We start from the raw sequence: 17,948 nt of genomic DNA on the forward strand, positions 1-17,948 counted from the left end.
AATGGTACGAAGAAATAAAAATAACATTTTACCTTTACTATTTCATTATAGACCTTGTCCCTGGTGCGAACCTTTCTCCAGTCCCTCTCGCAGATTGGGAATTTGGTGTAGTCAGATCCTAGCAGTCCCATAACGCCGCTCAGTAAACCTGCTTCATCCCTAACTGGTTGCAGTGCACTGTTAAACCTGAGTACAACCTTTCTTCCGTTAGGTGGCTTCATAGCTTCCTTCACACTCAGTTTGACTTGTTTGATTGTGCCATCGGATTCTGTAAAAAATATTAATTATTAGTTAGCTACCATTGGAGTCAAGCTGCGAATAAATCATAGAAAAATGGGGCAATAAAATGTAGAATTAAATAAGTTTTCTTATACCAATTGTTTTAACATCCCAAAATTCTGTGGTCTTGCGCTTCTGAGCATCCTGTGCAGCTAAAAGGTTATCAACATGTTGGTCAAAAGAATCTACCTCATCTGCCTCGGCGTCTGGCCCCGAGTTTTCAACATCATTCATGGAAGCCTATGGAGCAGGCAGTGGTTCGGTTCGGGGCGGACGAAAGGGGCGTAAAGACGAGGATGTGGGGGCACTACTGCCACTGGGCGGCGGAATTGGGCAGTCCGCTCTCTGCGAAGTTAAAGCCGCATGACCTCCCACTTGAGGCTGCTGACATGCTGTGTCTACACGGGCTTTCTTCGTGAAACGACCTACCCGAGGCATCTTTCCCAACCGCATTTGAATTATAATGAAGTAATAACAATTAATGTGTACATAATAATATAAATTAATATGCAAAAAGGACACCGGCATACCCCAGTTACATGAGTACATGAGTACATGAGTTGAGATAGCATGTTAACAAAGAAATCAAATATGTGGGGCATAAAAAAATTGATATATTCACAATTTATTCAATTATTTATGTTAAATATAATTAATCATGTATCATTTTTATTAACATGAATATAACAATTAATATGTACATCATAATATAAATTATCAGAGGTCCCAACTGCATTCGAAAAATACGAGAGTACATGAGTTTGTCAATTAAAAGAGTATATTAACAAGGAAATCAAATATGTTAGACATAAAACTAACATTGACGTACTTCCAATTTCTCTATAATGCCTAGAACCATAAGAATGTGGTGTACTATTGGAATAGAATTGCAAAAAAGTCTAACTATTAGATTAATACACATAAAATTCGGGTTCTTCCAAACATACTCAAAATAGTACAATAATAATACTCAATTTAAAATAAAAAATAGCACTTCAATGTGGAATTGCAGCAAATTCTTGAAGAAGCTTAATTAATTAATCATATTAAAAGAAAATAAATCTAACTAGACATTGCAACGTATGAATGTAAAAGGGACACTTATTCGCATGGTGCAGGGTGGCTCTTCATTAATGAGAGAAATTATGAAAAACTAATAACTGGGGGTGAGAGGGAATCAGAAAGGATATCATTAGCCAAGACGAGAGAGTAAGATTATGCTGTTTCTATAATTTTGTTTTTGGTGCCTAAACGTCTCTCATTACTTGACACTTATTAATTAATTAGTAATTAGTAATCCTAATATATAAGCAGAGTATTTGTTAATTAAATATATAATATAATGAATGTACGTCGTAGATAACTATTATTATTAGGATCAGCAATAGCATGCTTAAAATGAAGATAATGACAGATTAAAAAAAGAGAGAGATGAATTGAAGGTGAGTTAGAGCATGGAAGGATGCAGTTGGAGAATGAAATTAGTAGTAGGTTAGAGCATAATAATATCCAGGATTAATCGTGGTTACTTTCAGCGGGATGACTGGTTTGAGGGTAAGAGAGGAACCACCGGGGATCGGACAGTGAGGGAAGAGGCTCCAGGACGCTGGCACACCGCAGAGACGGACGTGGAGGAGAGGTACTGGACGAAGCAAGCAACAATAAGGATTATTGGTATTAGGAAAAAAATAAGGAATTAAGGGGCGGTGGCTTATCTAATTTAAAATTTAAGTTTGTGTTTTTCGGTTTTTTGTATCTTTTTTAAAAGTATTAGTAGGTATTGAAGGAAAAATTACAATTAAAAAATAAATACTTAACGATTATATTAGTTTGTTATCTATATATTTATAAACAAATATTTATGTTAATTTTATTCTCCAAGCTTGTTAGGTCTATTTATTTAATTTTATAATAGACGCTAATAGTTTTTGTTTACTCTCTTCAATTCATACATTAATATAAAATGTTGTTTTGTTTACTCTCTTCAATTCATACATTAATATTATCATTTGCATATCGCTACTAAGAAAATATTCAGTATATATGACTTATTTGTTTATATATCATACCGATAGATTAATTAATTCCATAAACTGGAATAATATATATGCTTTTTATAAATTTATATTTTATTCTTCATCGTTTCTATTATGAAATTAATTTTTTTAAAAATTTAAATTAATAAAAAAATAATATAAATAGTTATATTTTTAACACTCATTTTCAAACAAATGCCTTTTTTAGATTTATTTAATTTTTCATAGTTTTTCTGTTTTTATTTGTTTTATGTTATTTTTTATTTTTAAAATTTATTAAAGATCGAATTCTAAATTTTTTAGATATAAAATTCTAATATCATATCATAATATTATTTCTTTCAAAATTTAAACTAATAAAAAAAACATAAATACTTAACGAACAAATTATTGTGTTCTGTATATATTAATTTTTAAGAAATATTCGAGACTATTTTGGTTACATATTTGAAGTAATCTATTGTGTTCTTCTTCTCTCTTTTTTTTTTTTACTTTTATATTTATTAATCATGAGTAGTGTAAACTTGAGCAGATGATGAATTAAGTGAATTGATAAGAAAGGCCTATTGGCTATTTCAAGAAGCTATTCAAATCGAGCTTTTTACTTTTGCTGATTATAATATTCTGACTAGTAAACTAAGAAATTGATAAATGTTCCACATATTGGAGTCAATGATTCTCCAGCTTTCAAGAAAATCATTGATGAATTATATGTGTCTTTGGAATCACCGTTCGTATATTTATAAAAAATGTTTACTATCAAATCATTAAACATTTTTAAATAACTCTGTGCTCATTTAATATTTTAATTTCCCCTGCTTCATATATTATTATTATTTCATTTATGTTTATTCAGTGAGATGAAGGAGAAAGGAGGCAGACATATACCGTTGATTATATTGATTCAATCAAAATGTTTATCAAAATTAAATAATATATTGTTAACAATATAACTATTCTGTTGTCTTTTTCTACAAGTTAAAAATTTTGGAAAAAATAATTTTATGACATGATATCAAAACTTCATATCTAAAAGGTCTAGAATTTGATCACTGGTAAATTTCAAAGTGAAAAACATAAATTAGATAAAAAATAAAATAAGATAAACAATAAAATAAAAAAATAAATTTATGCATGCAAAACTTAAATAAATCTAATGTTAGATATATAGTAATTTGAGATTAATCTATTCCAAATTCATTATCATTTCATCGAATTCAATGGGCAAATGAATAATCACAAATAGTCACTTTGTTCAGTTCAGTCCTAATATTTCATGAGATAAGGCAGACTAATAATAAAGAGAGCAGTCAGCAAATATCATTCTCCTCTCGAGTTTTATTGAGGTCAAAGGTTACGATGGAAGGTTGGTGTCCTTTAGAGACAATCTCATCAGAACTATCTGGCGCAACGTCATCTTCGAGCATTGAATCTTGAACCACCTCGCCAGTCTCTTCCGAAACTTCTAGAGTCTTTTCCGAAGACAAACCTGACGCATACACCATAAGCAAACAAGTTATTAGAAGTCACAAATTTTACAAAAAACAAAGCACAAAATAGCGCCATGTTATAAACTGCTGGTTTGGCTTACGTTCCCATAGTTTCGTAAGACGTCTTTCTATAAGAGTGAATTCCTCCCGAGACGCCGTTTCAAGTTCAACTTGCAGACTATTCTGATATCGTGCCTGCACAAGAACATGCCAAAATCAGCCAGACCAATCAGAAATATATATCAGTAATGGACATGCTTGACAAATTTGAATTGACATGGTGGTATAGATCAGAAATATAGGTCAAAAATATATACCAAGCTGTTCCTCCATTTCTTTCTTTCTTTCTTTAAATAATATCACTGAAAGTCATACTTAGGAGCGTCCAAGGAAAAGACATGGTATAATACTAGAGTGGTGATTTCTTAGTTGTCACATCAAACCAAATGATGAACTAATTAATTAGTCCTTTGAAACTAACTAACAATTTCTAAATTATAAGAGAGGCTCAATCTGTGACGTCAAATTATTTTAACTAAAAACACTAAACAAACAATTTTCTTAGCGTGAATAAAAAATCACAAAGTAATTGTACCTAACAAGTAACAAACATGTTTAGTAACTCAATCATGAAGTCGTCACAATCAAATGGAAAAATGATGGGAAGGAAGATGGTAAACACCTCCTCCTCAAAAGTAACGAACTGCCTCCTCCATTCTTTAATTGGAAGAAGAAACAACAAACAAAAATAGAAACCTGAATTCAAGGCACACCCATAATCACGTAGACAGCATGTTCAAAAGTTAGTATATTTATTTTCTTAGGAGGAAAATAAATATACTTATCAATATACAAAAATGCATAAAGAATTATTATTGTAATCTTACAAACTATAGGGTTTTAGGATTGAGTTAACTAGATGCACTCAATTAAGAGTTGTTGTTAATAATCAATAATATGATGATGTAACCAGCATCCCCAACAGAGCCACAAGTCTTCATCCCAATTTCATTCACGACCCCATTATTCTTCCTAACTCATCGGACAAAATTATTATAATCCCACTCACACTCTTTGCTTCTCTTCTCATTCAATTACTCCCTTATTATTATTTTTATTTATTTTTCTTAAATCATACAATCACGTGTTAAAAAGATTAAAAATGGTACCTGCACCTCCTCCAGTATTTGTTGCGAAAGGTGCAGGTTCGTGCTAGTCACGAACCCGAAGCCGAATTTCTTGCGGTACTCTGATAGGTATTGAAGCAATCCCTGCAATGTCCATTTTTTCAGATATGTTAGCCCCTTTCGAAGGTGCCTTTTAATTAAAGACAATAAACATCTAGATTTGCTATGGCGGGTTGAAATAAAGCCAAGTAGCCTTTAGGCGAGTAGACACATGGCAACTTACCATCCTAATATCCCCACGCGCAAAAGTAATAGCATCTGATAAGTGCCTGTGTGCTGAGAATGTGTCCAGCCATGACTGAATGGGCAATGTGTTGAACCACAGGTTTCTTGCGAATGACCTTGCGTGCTCTAGTGAAGAGAACGGGGAGGCCTCGATCATCGCATTGCAAAACAAGACGCTAGAGGCACAAAGAAAGAGGTCCCTCTCTTCCAATTTCCCTGGAAAAAAAGATCATGTCAGTCAATATATAGTGTCAATTACAATCTAGTAACATCTTACTTGGTTAAATAAATTGAGCAATACATATGTTTAAAAAATCATATTCTCCAGGTAAATTAATTATAAATAAATAGGAATATACATCAGGTGTATCCAAGTTCTGAGAACCTATTACATGCTAGATGCTAATTAATATTTATGCGATCTTATAACCCTCAACAGTGATATACACTATAAAAATAGCGCCCATGTCTAGAATTAGTCTCCGAAGACATCTATGTCTAGGCAGCCTCGTCGCAGTTATCGATGGCATCAGTGGTTGGTTCCTCCAAATCGTCGTCCCGTCTCAATGACAAACCTTCGACGTCAAACTCAGCCAACCCAGTTAGAATCGGTTGGGGAGAAAATTTGAAGTTACACTGTCCTATATCTTCACCCATTTCAAACATGTCCCTTGGGTTCACATGGATTACCACACTCCATTCTTTATTAGCGTCATCCTCGACATAGTACACTAAGCGAGCCTCGGATGCAAGAATATACGGTTCATCATCTTCTTGATCACCGGTATGAATTGGATGAGAGAAGTTAACCACTGTGTGTCCCAAAGAGTCCTTTTTTATACCTCTGCCGGATGTGGTGTTTGCCCAGATACATCTAAACAAGACGACTGTGAATTGACCACTGTAATTTAACTCAATGATGTCCACTAGTTTTTTGTAATACGAGACGCTACCAACGGCAATATTACTATCGCGCTTGCTTGCGTAACTCCTAGTGTCAGAAGTGACATACACCCCACTATTTTGAGTTTTCAACCCTTCCTCTCTCGATAGGGTTCTGAACTTAAATTTATTTACGTTGTAGGATGTATATCGGCTAACTTGAACATTGGGCCCACATGCAAGCCACTGCAATTCGTTTGAGTGCATGCTGCTTCCCAATGTAACCTGGAAGTGAACAAATTGACTATTCATTATCTTGGGATACGAATAATATGATACCATTTATTAATATGTATGTGTATAAATGAAAAAACGTTTCACCTTACGCTTGAACCAATCAGAAAATTTTCTGTGCACAACACTATCTATGTGAGACTCTGACCTTGTCCTACTTCGTAACTTTCTCTTTGTGATCGCCCTAAACTCACTACAAACGTCACAAAAAATGTCACTTCAGGTTCTCCAACCGTATAAAATCATACGAAGTAGACACTTTCAAATGCACTTACTCAAGATATTGTAAAATCATACGAAGTAGACACTTTCAAATACACTTTCATATGTATGTGTATTGGTCACTTACCAATACGTGACGGTGAGCTTGTAATTTTTCAGCTGGTGTGAGGGTGTAAAAAGAAGCAGCCCCGACCGCCTTTCCAACCTCTGGGAACATGGTTGCACTCTCATCAGGAATGACTTCACGCGGTCGATCATCAATACGGGATGGTCGATTTATCCTACTCTCGACATTATCTAAGTACTTTGAACAGAATACGAGAATCTCCTCGGATAAGTATCCCTCTGCAATTGAGCCCTCTGGTTGTGATTTGTTACGCACGTACTGCTTGAGACGGCATAGGTACCTTTGGGAATATAACACGTGTCATAAGCACTAATTAATGGCAAAAATTAATAATTTTGTTTGATAATTACCGTTCAATTGGGTACATCCACCGATAATGCACTGGGCCACCGAGACGCACCTCCTCGACCAGATGCACTCTCAAGTGAACCATCACTGTGAAGAAAGAAGGAGGGAAAATCGTCTCCATGCGACACAGAGTATGAACCACGTGACTCTGAAGGAGAGAAAGTTGTTGAGGGTCTATGGATTTGCTGCATAATCGACGAAAAAAGGATGACAAATCCGCCAGGACAGAAGACACCTGGAGAGGCAATGCATTCCTTAACGCGATTGGAAGTAGATATTCCATTAGAATGTGATAGTCGTGGCTTTTCAGCCCCGACAACTTGCACTGTCGTAAATCCACGCAGCGGGAAATGTTGCTAGCGTATCCATCTGGAAAGACAATGTTCTTGATAGTCCGTAGAAAGAGCTCCTTCTGTGGATTGGTCATAGTAAAGATGGCAGATGGGTACTTTCCATCTTTCCGTGGCCACAAATCATGCTTGATTCCCATCGACTAGAGGTCTCTTCGAGCTTTAATGTGGTCTTTAGACTTACCTTTCTCGTTCATTATGGTGAATACTATGTTGTCACAGACATTCTTCTCTATGTGCATGACATTAAGGTTGTGAGGCAATTCATTGTTCTCCCAATATGGCAGCTCAAAGAATATACTCCTCTTCTTCCAAGGAGTCTCGTCTTGCATGGGAGTTTGCTGTCCGCGTGTCCTTTTCCCCGTAACCGATTGCACCTTGCCAAATTGGACATGCACACCCTCTAACTGCCCGAGAATGTCTCTACCAGAGACTCTAATAGGCGGACCTCTATCCTCTAACTTTCCATCAAAGGAGTACCGGTCTTTTCTGTATTTGTGGTCATGATTCAGAAAGCGACGATAACCCATGAAACACCATTTCTGGCTGTGTGTAAGGCGTTTACTTTCAGCATCCAAATTGCACGCAGGACAAGCTCTCCCACCGTACGTGTTCCACCCAGATAATTTCCCCAAGCCTGGTAAATCACTGATTGTCCACATCAACGCAACTTGCATCTTGAAGGTGTTTTTCTCGACTGCATCATAAGTTTCAACACCCCTCCATAATTGCTTCAACTCGTTGATTAACGGCTCTAGGTACACGTCTATGTCATTTTCAGGCATTTTAGGACCAGCAATAATCATAGAGAGGATGAACGAAGTGGGTTTCATGCAAATCCTGGGCAGCATGTTATACGGGATAAGAACCACTGGCCAAATTGAGTACTTCGAGCTCATGTTCTCAAAAGGGTTAAAGCCATCACTGGCTAATGCTAGGCGAACACTACGCGGATCACGAGAGAAGTCGGGATATCGTGCGTCAAATGACTTCCATGCCTCGGCATACCTTGAATGCCTATACATACCATCAGAGTTAGGACCTCTCTTATGCCACAGCATGTCAACGGCTGTCTTACTAGACATATATAACCTCTGCAATCGTGGAATAAGGGGAAAGTAACGAAGAATCTTTGCCGCTTGTGGTTTGCCGTTCTTCTTGATAACCATCTTGATCCTCACCCTAGAGTTCTTCTTAGTTTTATGCTTTCATCTCGATGTCCCACACTGCTTGCATTTGGTCAGCTCTTGGTCGTTGCCCTGGTATAGCATGCAGTCATTTAGACATGCATCTATCTTCTTGTACTCGAGACCGAGTCTTCTTATGACTTTTTTGGCATCGTGCACAGTGGATGGAATCCGGGCATGCTCAAACGCGTCCGCGAGCAACTCCAATATCATTCTGAAGGCCTTATCCCTCACTCCGCACATGGACTTAATGTGATAGAGCCTCACCAAGAAAGATAACTTAGAGAACTTTGAACATCCTGGGTATAACTCCTGCTCCCCGTCTTCGAGTAGGCATTGAAAGTTGCGGGACTCTCGACTAGGTTCATTGTATAAGTTAGGCAACTCATCCATAGCACCGCCGCCCGGTTCATTCTCCAAGTCTTCTTTGGGACCGGGAAGTCCTGAGAAGTTGAATGCATCGTGGACGATATCAAGCATCGGGGCGTTGAAATGTTGTTCAGATTGATCTTCTTGTCCGTCGGAAGAGGGCTCGACCTCGCGTCTCTCACCGTGATGGATCCAAAATGTGTAAGTAGACGGGAAAGGGTTGATCACCAAGTGATCGAACGCATCCTCTCTATTTTGTAAGAGGTGGAAACCACACTTCGGAGATGGACAACGTATCATCCCATCAGATGATGCATTGGCAAATGCAAAATCTAGGAATCCGGTCAAACCGTCCCTATATTCTGCACTAACTCGTGACTTTGAAATCTAGCTCTTATCTATATCTAGTTTGATGAAAAAATTGGAACGACGACAAATCGTAAAATAAAGGCAGACCACGAGAAAAAAGTAAGTAATTAACACTTGATATAGAATGGGTGATTGACTGTTAAACCGAATAATAAAACACGCATTTAATAGCATATAGGATAATACACAGGCACGAGAAATGTAGAAGAAATTTGCTTACTCATTGAAAAATGCTGCACTTTCAAAAAAAATTACTGGAAGAAAGAAACTCTGGGTCCGATGGCAAATATTTGAAATGGAAAATAAAATTCCTTCCTTAAAAACAGAAAAAGAAAAAGAGGAATATTATATTAATCTGAGAAATAAAAATATATACGTATATATAACTTGTAATAAATTAATCTTTGACCTACTGGAGGAGATTATAAAAAAAAGGGCTAGTTATTTTTCGTACCCACTATATATCTATGTGTCAATAAGCTAACATGGCAGGAAAACTTTTTTTTTAACGTGTAATTTCATCAATCAAGCACCAAAGTACACACCAAAATGCATAGTTTTAGTATCAAATATACTGCTACACTACTATTGTATATATCTACTAGTATACTTGCATTTTTAACCTATTTCTGACACAAATGGATAATGATATTTGGACAAGCTTTTAGGTTTTTCAACTAAACATACCTACTTCCCATGATATTATACTGATGGAGTCTACTTGGCAACATTTGAATAATAATGCAGAAATGAAAATTACAATTTTTCCCTAACTGATGACACTTATTATGTTAGCTTAGACTATTAATTGTTTAACAGTTCACCCACAGATATACATTATATATTTTTCACTACAAGTTATAAAAGAATGAGAAATTATTATACTATTAAAATATAATATATGAGTTGGCGAAGTCACTAATATAAAAATGGAAAGGGGTAAATCAAAATGGTAAAAGTGATGACATGGAGGATAGTTTTATGCTTGAAAACACTCAAAATGAAAGTATCAAACTGCTCCATTAATTGTATCACATAAGAACACTATATATAGAATAAAAGAAATGAAGACTTATTTTGAGTATGGAATACATAGGATTGACTCATTATTTTGTGCATCTTGTGAGGTTGTAATTATTTTCACCTAAATTCTAATTAGCAGAGGTTGAGGTAAAGATGTCCTGTCTTTGTATAAAGCCACTAACAGGAGCATGGACTGTTTGGAAATGGTTAGAAAGTCAAAAGAATTGTTAGTATGCTCCTCTAAAATAATGATCAGACAACTATCTTAATAGTTTAATGACAAATGGAAAACAAAGGAATGAAAAAGGTCAAAGTATGATCCAGAGTTTACAACACTGACAACGACATATGGATATTAGCATTCAAGGGTGATAACTAATAACTGACCTACTTGTCTGCTCTTTTAGTTCTAAGTTCTTCCACAACCTCTAAAGCACGAATGTTGAGATCTGTCTTGCCTTCACAATCTGCATCCAAAAAAAGACCTCAGTTTTCCTCATGGAATACACGTATCAAATAATAACATCTTATATAACCATGCTCATCAAAAGGGGGGAATATAAAAATATCAAGCGTACACAGCTGTCACAAAAAGAAACGAAACAACTCACTCAGATTAAAAACTGAATAGTATTCAAAAACTGAATTCTACTTGATTTTGGCATTCAATTAACAAAAGAAACAACTCACTCAGATTGCTAGCAGCAAAAAAATATAAAATACATTTCACGTTCAAATCTGATGCAAAATAAAAAAATAAAAGGTGCATTTTTTTTTGGGTGGTAGCTAGCACATTGATAAAAAATAATTAAATCAAGGATCAAAGGGTTTACTTTAAGTCTTCTTTAATCACGCGAAACCAGAGATCAAAAGTAAATTTTTAGTTTGCAATGTCATGCCTACATTTACAAGAGCATTTTAATTTGGAAAACACAATTGGTGATTGAGCAAGCAAGAATTCAATTTTTCTTCTTCTTAATAGACTATTTCTGAATCAAGCTCTTCTAAAAAAAGAAGGTTGATAAAATAAAAAAATAATACAACATGATCCTCCAATTCAACTAAAAACAAAATATATCAAATAAAAATATAAAGATGAATACTTAATACATTCTCCAAAAGACTTTGTGCAAGGCAAATTGGTTCTACTCTATTGATAATACCTGTCACAGCTGCAGGTACAGGAATACACCCCAAGTAAATTATTCCAGAGCTCCGATATACCCGCTCGTCAGAGAACCTGATTCAATGCAAACAAATTAAGTTTAGAGAAAGTCAGAATTTAACTCCGAGAATTAGAGGAAACATTGAACAATGGTAACCAAGATATTTATAGGCTGATGAATGTGATGCCAAGGCATCTTAGGCTAGTTTCACTAGCATTTTTCTGTTAGTTTTAGTTGTTTTATGCATTTTCTTGAGCTTAAAGTAACCAAGAATGGTTAAATGAATAACAAAGCAATGAACCATCCAAACAGTATGATTTTGATGCAAATTCCATGAGTTTTTAGTTATATTACTTGAATGCTATGAATGGAAGATTCTCATGAAATTTTGCAAGACTTTGATGCAGTTGTTTGGATGATTTCAGGAAAGAAGAGGCTAGGCAAGGAAGCAACAAAAATCAATAAAGGAAGCTTGAATATCACATGTGGAGTTTAAGTTCCAGTTTAAGCTTAAACTGGAGCTTAAACGCCAAAATCATGAAAGCTGAGGAAAGGAAGGAAGTGGCGTTTAACCTCCAGTTTAACCTTAAACTGGAAGTTAAACGCCAGAAATGGGAAATGCACCAGGGAGCCATTTCCACGTTTAAGCTCCAGTTTGACCTTAAACTGGAGCTTAAACGTGTTCGATCAAGTTTTCTCCTCCAGGGTTGCTTTCTCCATTTCCACGTTTAAGCTCCAGTTTAACCTTAAACTGGAGCTTAAACGTGTTCGACACCTCCAGGGCTACCTTTCTCCCCTTCCACGTTTAAGCTCCAGTTTAACCTTAAACTGGAACTTAAACGTGTTCGACACCTCCAGGGCTACCTTTCTCTATTCCCACGTTTAAGCTCCAGTTTAACCTTAAACTGGAGCTTAAACGTGTTCGACCTCCAGGATGGCTTTCTCTATTCCCACGTTTAAGCTCCAGTTTAACCTTAAACTGGAGCTTAAACGTGTTCGACCTCCAGGGCTGCCTTTCCTATCTCCACGTTTAAGCTTCAGTTTAACCTTAAACTGAAGCTTAAACGTGTTCGACTACTTTACCCTCCAGGGCTGCCTTCTTCCATTTCCACATTTAAGCTTCAGTTTAACCTTAAACTGAAGCTTAAACGTGCTTCCACAAAAGGCATCACTGGAAGTGTCTGGCGTTTAAGCTGCAGTTTAAGCTTAAACTGCAACTTAAACGCCACTATCGGAAAAGGTTTCTGGGCCAAAAATATTGCAGTTTAAGTTAGCTTTTGAGCACAAACATTAACTTAAACTTACTCTGGTATGAAACCCAATTGAATATCATGGTTTATGGGATTGGGCCTGAAGGATTGATGAGTCTGGAATTTTAATTTGTTGAGTCATATGTCATTACTTGATTATCACTAAGTTGGCTCAATGAATGTTACAGAATGTGGATCAGCAGCCTCATCAAGATTATGGATCATAAACCCAAAGCAGAAGGAAAGCAGGGAGAGGCCTCAAAGCCCAAGAAACACAACAGAAGCTCAATATAGAAAGTGTATAAATAGGATAGAATTTAAGTTAGGAAGGATTTTTACCTTTTCATTTTGCTATTTTTCATAACTTTGTAATTGAATTCAAAGCTATGACTCACTAAACCCCCTTTCATTGGGTTAGGGAGCTCTATTGTAATTCAATGAATCAATAATAGTTTATCTTCTTCTTCAATCTTTTCTCTTGAATTTTGTTAGAAAGCTTCTCGATCTAATTCCATTGGGTAGTTGTCTTGGGAAAGAAATTACCCATAATTGGAATCCTTCGGAACCTTGGGAAAGGAATGGAGGATTCATGCTAGAGAAGCTTTCTCACAGTGAATTGGATTGGGGTTTGGATGGATATTGTGACATGTAATCCTACCAAATTGTGGTTCATGAAACTGTGTGGTATAATCAGTGATCGAGCATCATCTCTTCTTATGAACATTTAAACCAAGGGATTGGGAATTTGTTTGTTTTTAGAGAGAATTGGTGAGCCAAGGGATTGGGATCCAATCATATAAGATTGCCAAGCAAAATTCAATGAACGCATTGGTTGAGGAAGAGATATACATGTTTTGATTCGGAGATCTCAATATCTCCTATAACCCAATGAATTCCCCATCTCTGATTTCCACTTTCTCTTTACATTCTGCAACTTAATTCATGCAATCACCCCCATTCCCTTTTAATTTCAGCAATTTAGCTTCTGCTCTTTAATTCATGCAATTTAAGATTCCGCCATTTCAATTTCTTGCCATTTACATTTCCCGCCAATTTTACATTCCGCAAATCTCATCTAATTCTTGATTCCGCTCAACTAGTCACACTTCTAATCCGAATTGCTCATTCAACCAATCCTTGTGGGATTCGACCTCACTCTATTGTGAGTTTTTACTTGACGATAACCGGTGCACTTGCCGGAAGGAATTTTGCCGATCGTGCAATTTCCTAAATCATAGCATAACAAGTTTATGCGCATCAAGTTTATGGCGCCGTTGCCGGGGATTGGTTTTCGATTGACAATTCTCAAATTGGAAGTTAACTAGATTGAGCATTTTCCTTGCTTTGTTAATTCAGTACAAGTTACTTGTTGAATTTTAATTTCTGCACTCTGTTACATGCTTTCTTTCTTTATGCCTTTAAATTCAAGCAACTAACTCACTGACTCACTAACTGTTTGAATTAATTCCTCAACTGCTCTAACCATACTCTTCCATTAACCAAGAGTATTTCACTTGTTTGTTGCTTGTGCTGTGTTCTTGTATGACAGGTAGGAGAGGAGAGACATCAACTCCTCCATATACCGAACCAGAGAGGACCCTTCATAGACTTAGAAGGGAAGCAAGAGGGAAGAGAGTACTGGGAGAAGAAGAATCTGAAGGAGAATCTGAGGACAATTTTGAGGAAGCTTTAGATCTCAACATGGATAGAGAAGTTCACAACCATGAGAGAGCTGATGGAAACAATGCCATTCCTGAGAGGAGGGTTCTTAGTTCATACATAAACCCAACCTCTGGGAATTGTGGTAGCAGCATTCAAAAACCACCCATTCAGGCCAACAATTTTGAGCTCAAACCACAGCTAATATCACTTGTGGAGAATCATTGTTCATTTGGTGGGAGTGCTAATGAAGACCCAAACCAACATCTCACAAAATTCCTGAGAATTTGCGACACTGTGAAGTCCAATGGAGTCCAGGAAGATGCCTATAAACTGCTTTTGTTCCCATTTTCACTTAGGGACAAGGCAGCTAAGTGGCTGGAATCATTCCCAAGGGGGAGCCTAACAACATGGGACGAGGTGGAAAGCAAGTTTCTGGCACGTTTCTACCCCCCACAAAAGGTCAATAGGCTTCGATCTGCGGTTCAGACTTTTAGACAACAAGATGGTGAAACTCTCTACGAGGCATGGGAGAGATTCAAGGATTTGACAAGGAAATGCCCACCAGACATGTTCCATGACTGGGTGCAATTGCATATTTTCTATGATGGACTCTCTTATGAATCAAGGAAGGCTGTAGACCATTCATCAGGAGGTTCATTGAACAGGAAAAAGACTGTGGAAGAAGCCATTGAAGTGATTGAGACAGTGGCTGAGAATGAGTACTACTATGCATCAGAGAGACACAACACTAAGGGAGTCATGGAGCTGAACCATGTTGATACAATTCTAGCCCAAAACAAGGTGTTTGCCAAGCAACTAGCAGAGCTCACCAGGAAATTAGAAACAAAACAAGTGGCTGCAATACACACACAAGATCAAGAGGAAGAAAGCACTGAAGGAGGTGATTGGGAAGAGGCCAATTATGTAGGAAATCAACAAAGGCAACCATATGATCCACATTCCAACACTTACAACCCAGGCTGGAAAAACCACCCAAACTTTGGGTGGGGAAACCAGCAAAACCAACATAACAAGTCCACATACCAAAACTCCAACCAAAGATCATACCAAGCCACACAAAACACTTACTCCCAACCATCATATCATGGCCAAAATAATCAACCTACCCAACCTAATCCGAACCAACAATTTCAAGATCAATTAAACAGGATAGAAGGAATGCTGGCACACATGGGTCAGGACATAATTGAGTTGAAAAGCTTCAGGGATGATGTGAGATCTACCTTAAGAAACCATGGTGAAAAACTCAAGAGGATGGAGTCTCAAGTAGGAGAGCTATCTCAACAGGCCCCCAAATCAACTGCAGTGTTCCCTAGTGACACAGAAAAGAATCCTAAAGGGGAACAAAAGAGAGTAAGATGGGAAGAATGCAAGGCCATCACCATATTGAAGGAAGTTTCAGAAGAAGAAGGAATCAGACCCTCAGAACAGGAGCCAGAAATCTTGAAGGAAGGTGTGGAAGAAGCTAAGCAGGAAAGTGAAACTGAGCAAGCCAAGGAACTGCAAAAAGGCATGCTGGAAACATACCAACCAAAAGCACCATTTCCTCAGAGGTTAGGAGGAGGTGAAAAAGGGAAAACCTATTCAAGGTTTTTAGAGACATTTAAGTCTCTCCATATCAATATTCCCTTCCTTGAGATCCTCCAGCAGATGCCTACACATATCAAGTATTTAAAGGAATTGTTGAGCAAGAAAAGAGTTTTGAAGGGAGGACAAATGGTAACAATGAACAAAGAATGCAGTGCCCTCATCAAGAAGGACACAGTCTCTAAGAAAACAGACCCAGGAAGTTTTCATATCCCCTGCATCATAGGGGAAACAAAAATTGATAAAGGATTCTGTGATCTAGGAGCTAGCATAAATGTGATGCCTCTAACTCTTATGAAGAGGCTACAACTGAATGAGGTGAGATCCACTGATGTAATCATACAACTGGCTGACAAAACTCAGAAGCAAGCTGAAGGGGTAGTTGAGAATGTGCTGGTGAAAGTGGGAGATTATTACTTCCCCACAGACTTTGTCATTTTGGACATGGAGGAAAGCTACTTACACCCTATCATTCTGGGCAGGCCATTTCTAGCCACTACTAGAGCGCTCATAGATGTAGAACAAGGAGAGCTAATTCTGAGAATACATGATGAACAGCTCATTTTCAAAGTTTTCAAACCTGCATCTGAGCCTGAACCAGAACCTGAAAAGCCTAAGGATGATAGTAGCCATCTGTGTTTGGAGGAAAGTAATCCAGCAGCTGAAACTCTAAAACAGTCCTTGGAAGGCAAACAAGAATTGCAAAAGTTAAAGCCACAAGAATCAATAGAAACAAATCAGAAGGATCCTCATGGCATAAGGGTCAATGAAGAAATCCTCAAGAGAAAGGGAAGAATTGTAAAGAAATTTCCAAGAGGATGGAGAAACAAGAAAATTCCCACTGAAGGTTTTTCTCCGGGAGATAAAGTGATATCAAGTCATTATCTGCCAATTCCACCTGGCCTCAAAACCATTCCTTCCCAGCTCCCTCAAGTGTTCACAATCAGGAAAGTTCTTTCTATGGAACATTTAGAAGTCATGAAGGAATCAAATGGGGACGTTTTCATAATGAGAGGAGAAGGCATCAAGCACTACAATCCACCCTAACAAGGGACAACCGTCAAGCTAGTGACGTTAAAGAAGCGCTTCATGGGAGGCAAACCATGTTTTAGTATCCTTACTCTTTATTGTTTTGCTTTGCATCTAATAAAGCATGGTTTCTTATGCATGAACTTGAATCCTCAGGACAACTGTTGAAAGAGTGCACTAAACATTGCATGTAAAATACAATTGGTATCTAAGTTTGGTGTGCCTGAAGGCACCCCAAATTTTATTCAAATTGTATTCAATCTTTCATTCAAAGTGCACAACCAAACATTAAGTTTGGTGTTCCTTTTGAACACAGTTAATGAAAAGCAAGAAGTTCCTCTGGATTTAGAAATTCATGACAAGTATACCATTTGCATGTTTTAATACTTTGATTTCAATTACTTTAGGTAGTAAAATTGTTTAGGATCAAAGAGCCAAAGTGACTATGATTTGTTAGAATTATGCACATTCATTAAGGATAACCAACATGGATTTCATGTCATCAGGAGACATTACCAAACACTAAGTTTGGTGTCCAGTAATAAGTGTGCATACATACAAAGGTCACGGCTATAAGCTCAGGAAGTCAATCATTGATTTACAATTCAAAAAGAAGGAAAAACATGTACAAGTACTATTCATTATTCACATGAACGAAAAAAATGATAGCAAATTTGTTTGTTTGTGCAGGTACAAAAGGAAAGATAAGAATGGAGGAAAAAGACAAAGGGGGAGGTACGGTGCTTGGTCAAAAAGGAAGTTCACAAGTCTTTGAAACTAACACATGGGAAAAGGGAGTTCTGCATGAAAAGATAGCTACATGTACAACCTAATGCACTCAGAAT

At 37.1% G+C, this 17,948-nt stretch overlaps 1 protein-coding gene, 1 non-coding gene and 1 pseudogene across 2 annotated transcripts; all 3 read right to left on the reverse strand.

Moving 5' to 3' along the window:
• Window positions 1–3,625: 3,625 nt before the first annotated feature.
• LOC107615493 (uric acid degradation bifunctional protein TTL-like) lies at window positions 3,626–5,684 on the reverse strand. The gene is made up of 5 exons (XM_088498957.1): window positions 5,648–5,684; window positions 5,216–5,433; window positions 4,975–5,076; window positions 3,907–4,000; window positions 3,626–3,804 (listed from the first exon to the last, which is right to left on the reverse strand). The coding sequence occupies exons 1-5, from the start codon at window positions 5,682–5,684 to the stop codon at window positions 3,626–3,628; spliced, it is 630 nt and encodes a 209-aa protein (XP_088355083.1).
• Window positions 5,685–5,715: 31 nt separating this feature from the next.
• Window positions 5,716–9,539, reverse strand: LOC148544556 (uncharacterized; annotated as a pseudogene).
• A 5,392-nt stretch (window positions 9,540–14,931) lies between these two features.
• LOC148544557 (small nucleolar RNA R71) lies at window positions 14,932–15,035 on the reverse strand. The gene has a single exon (XR_015902046.1). It is a non-coding gene; the product is annotated as a small nucleolar RNA R71 (small nucleolar RNA).
• Window positions 15,036–17,948: the final 2,913 nt, after the last annotated feature.

This window comes from Arachis ipaensis, chromosome B9 (genome assembly GCF_059453495.1).
Source record: "Arachis ipaensis isolate K30076 ecotype BB chromosome B9, ASM5945349v1, whole genome shotgun sequence".
Taxonomy (NCBI): Eukaryota; Viridiplantae; Streptophyta; class Magnoliopsida; order Fabales; family Fabaceae; genus Arachis; species Arachis ipaensis.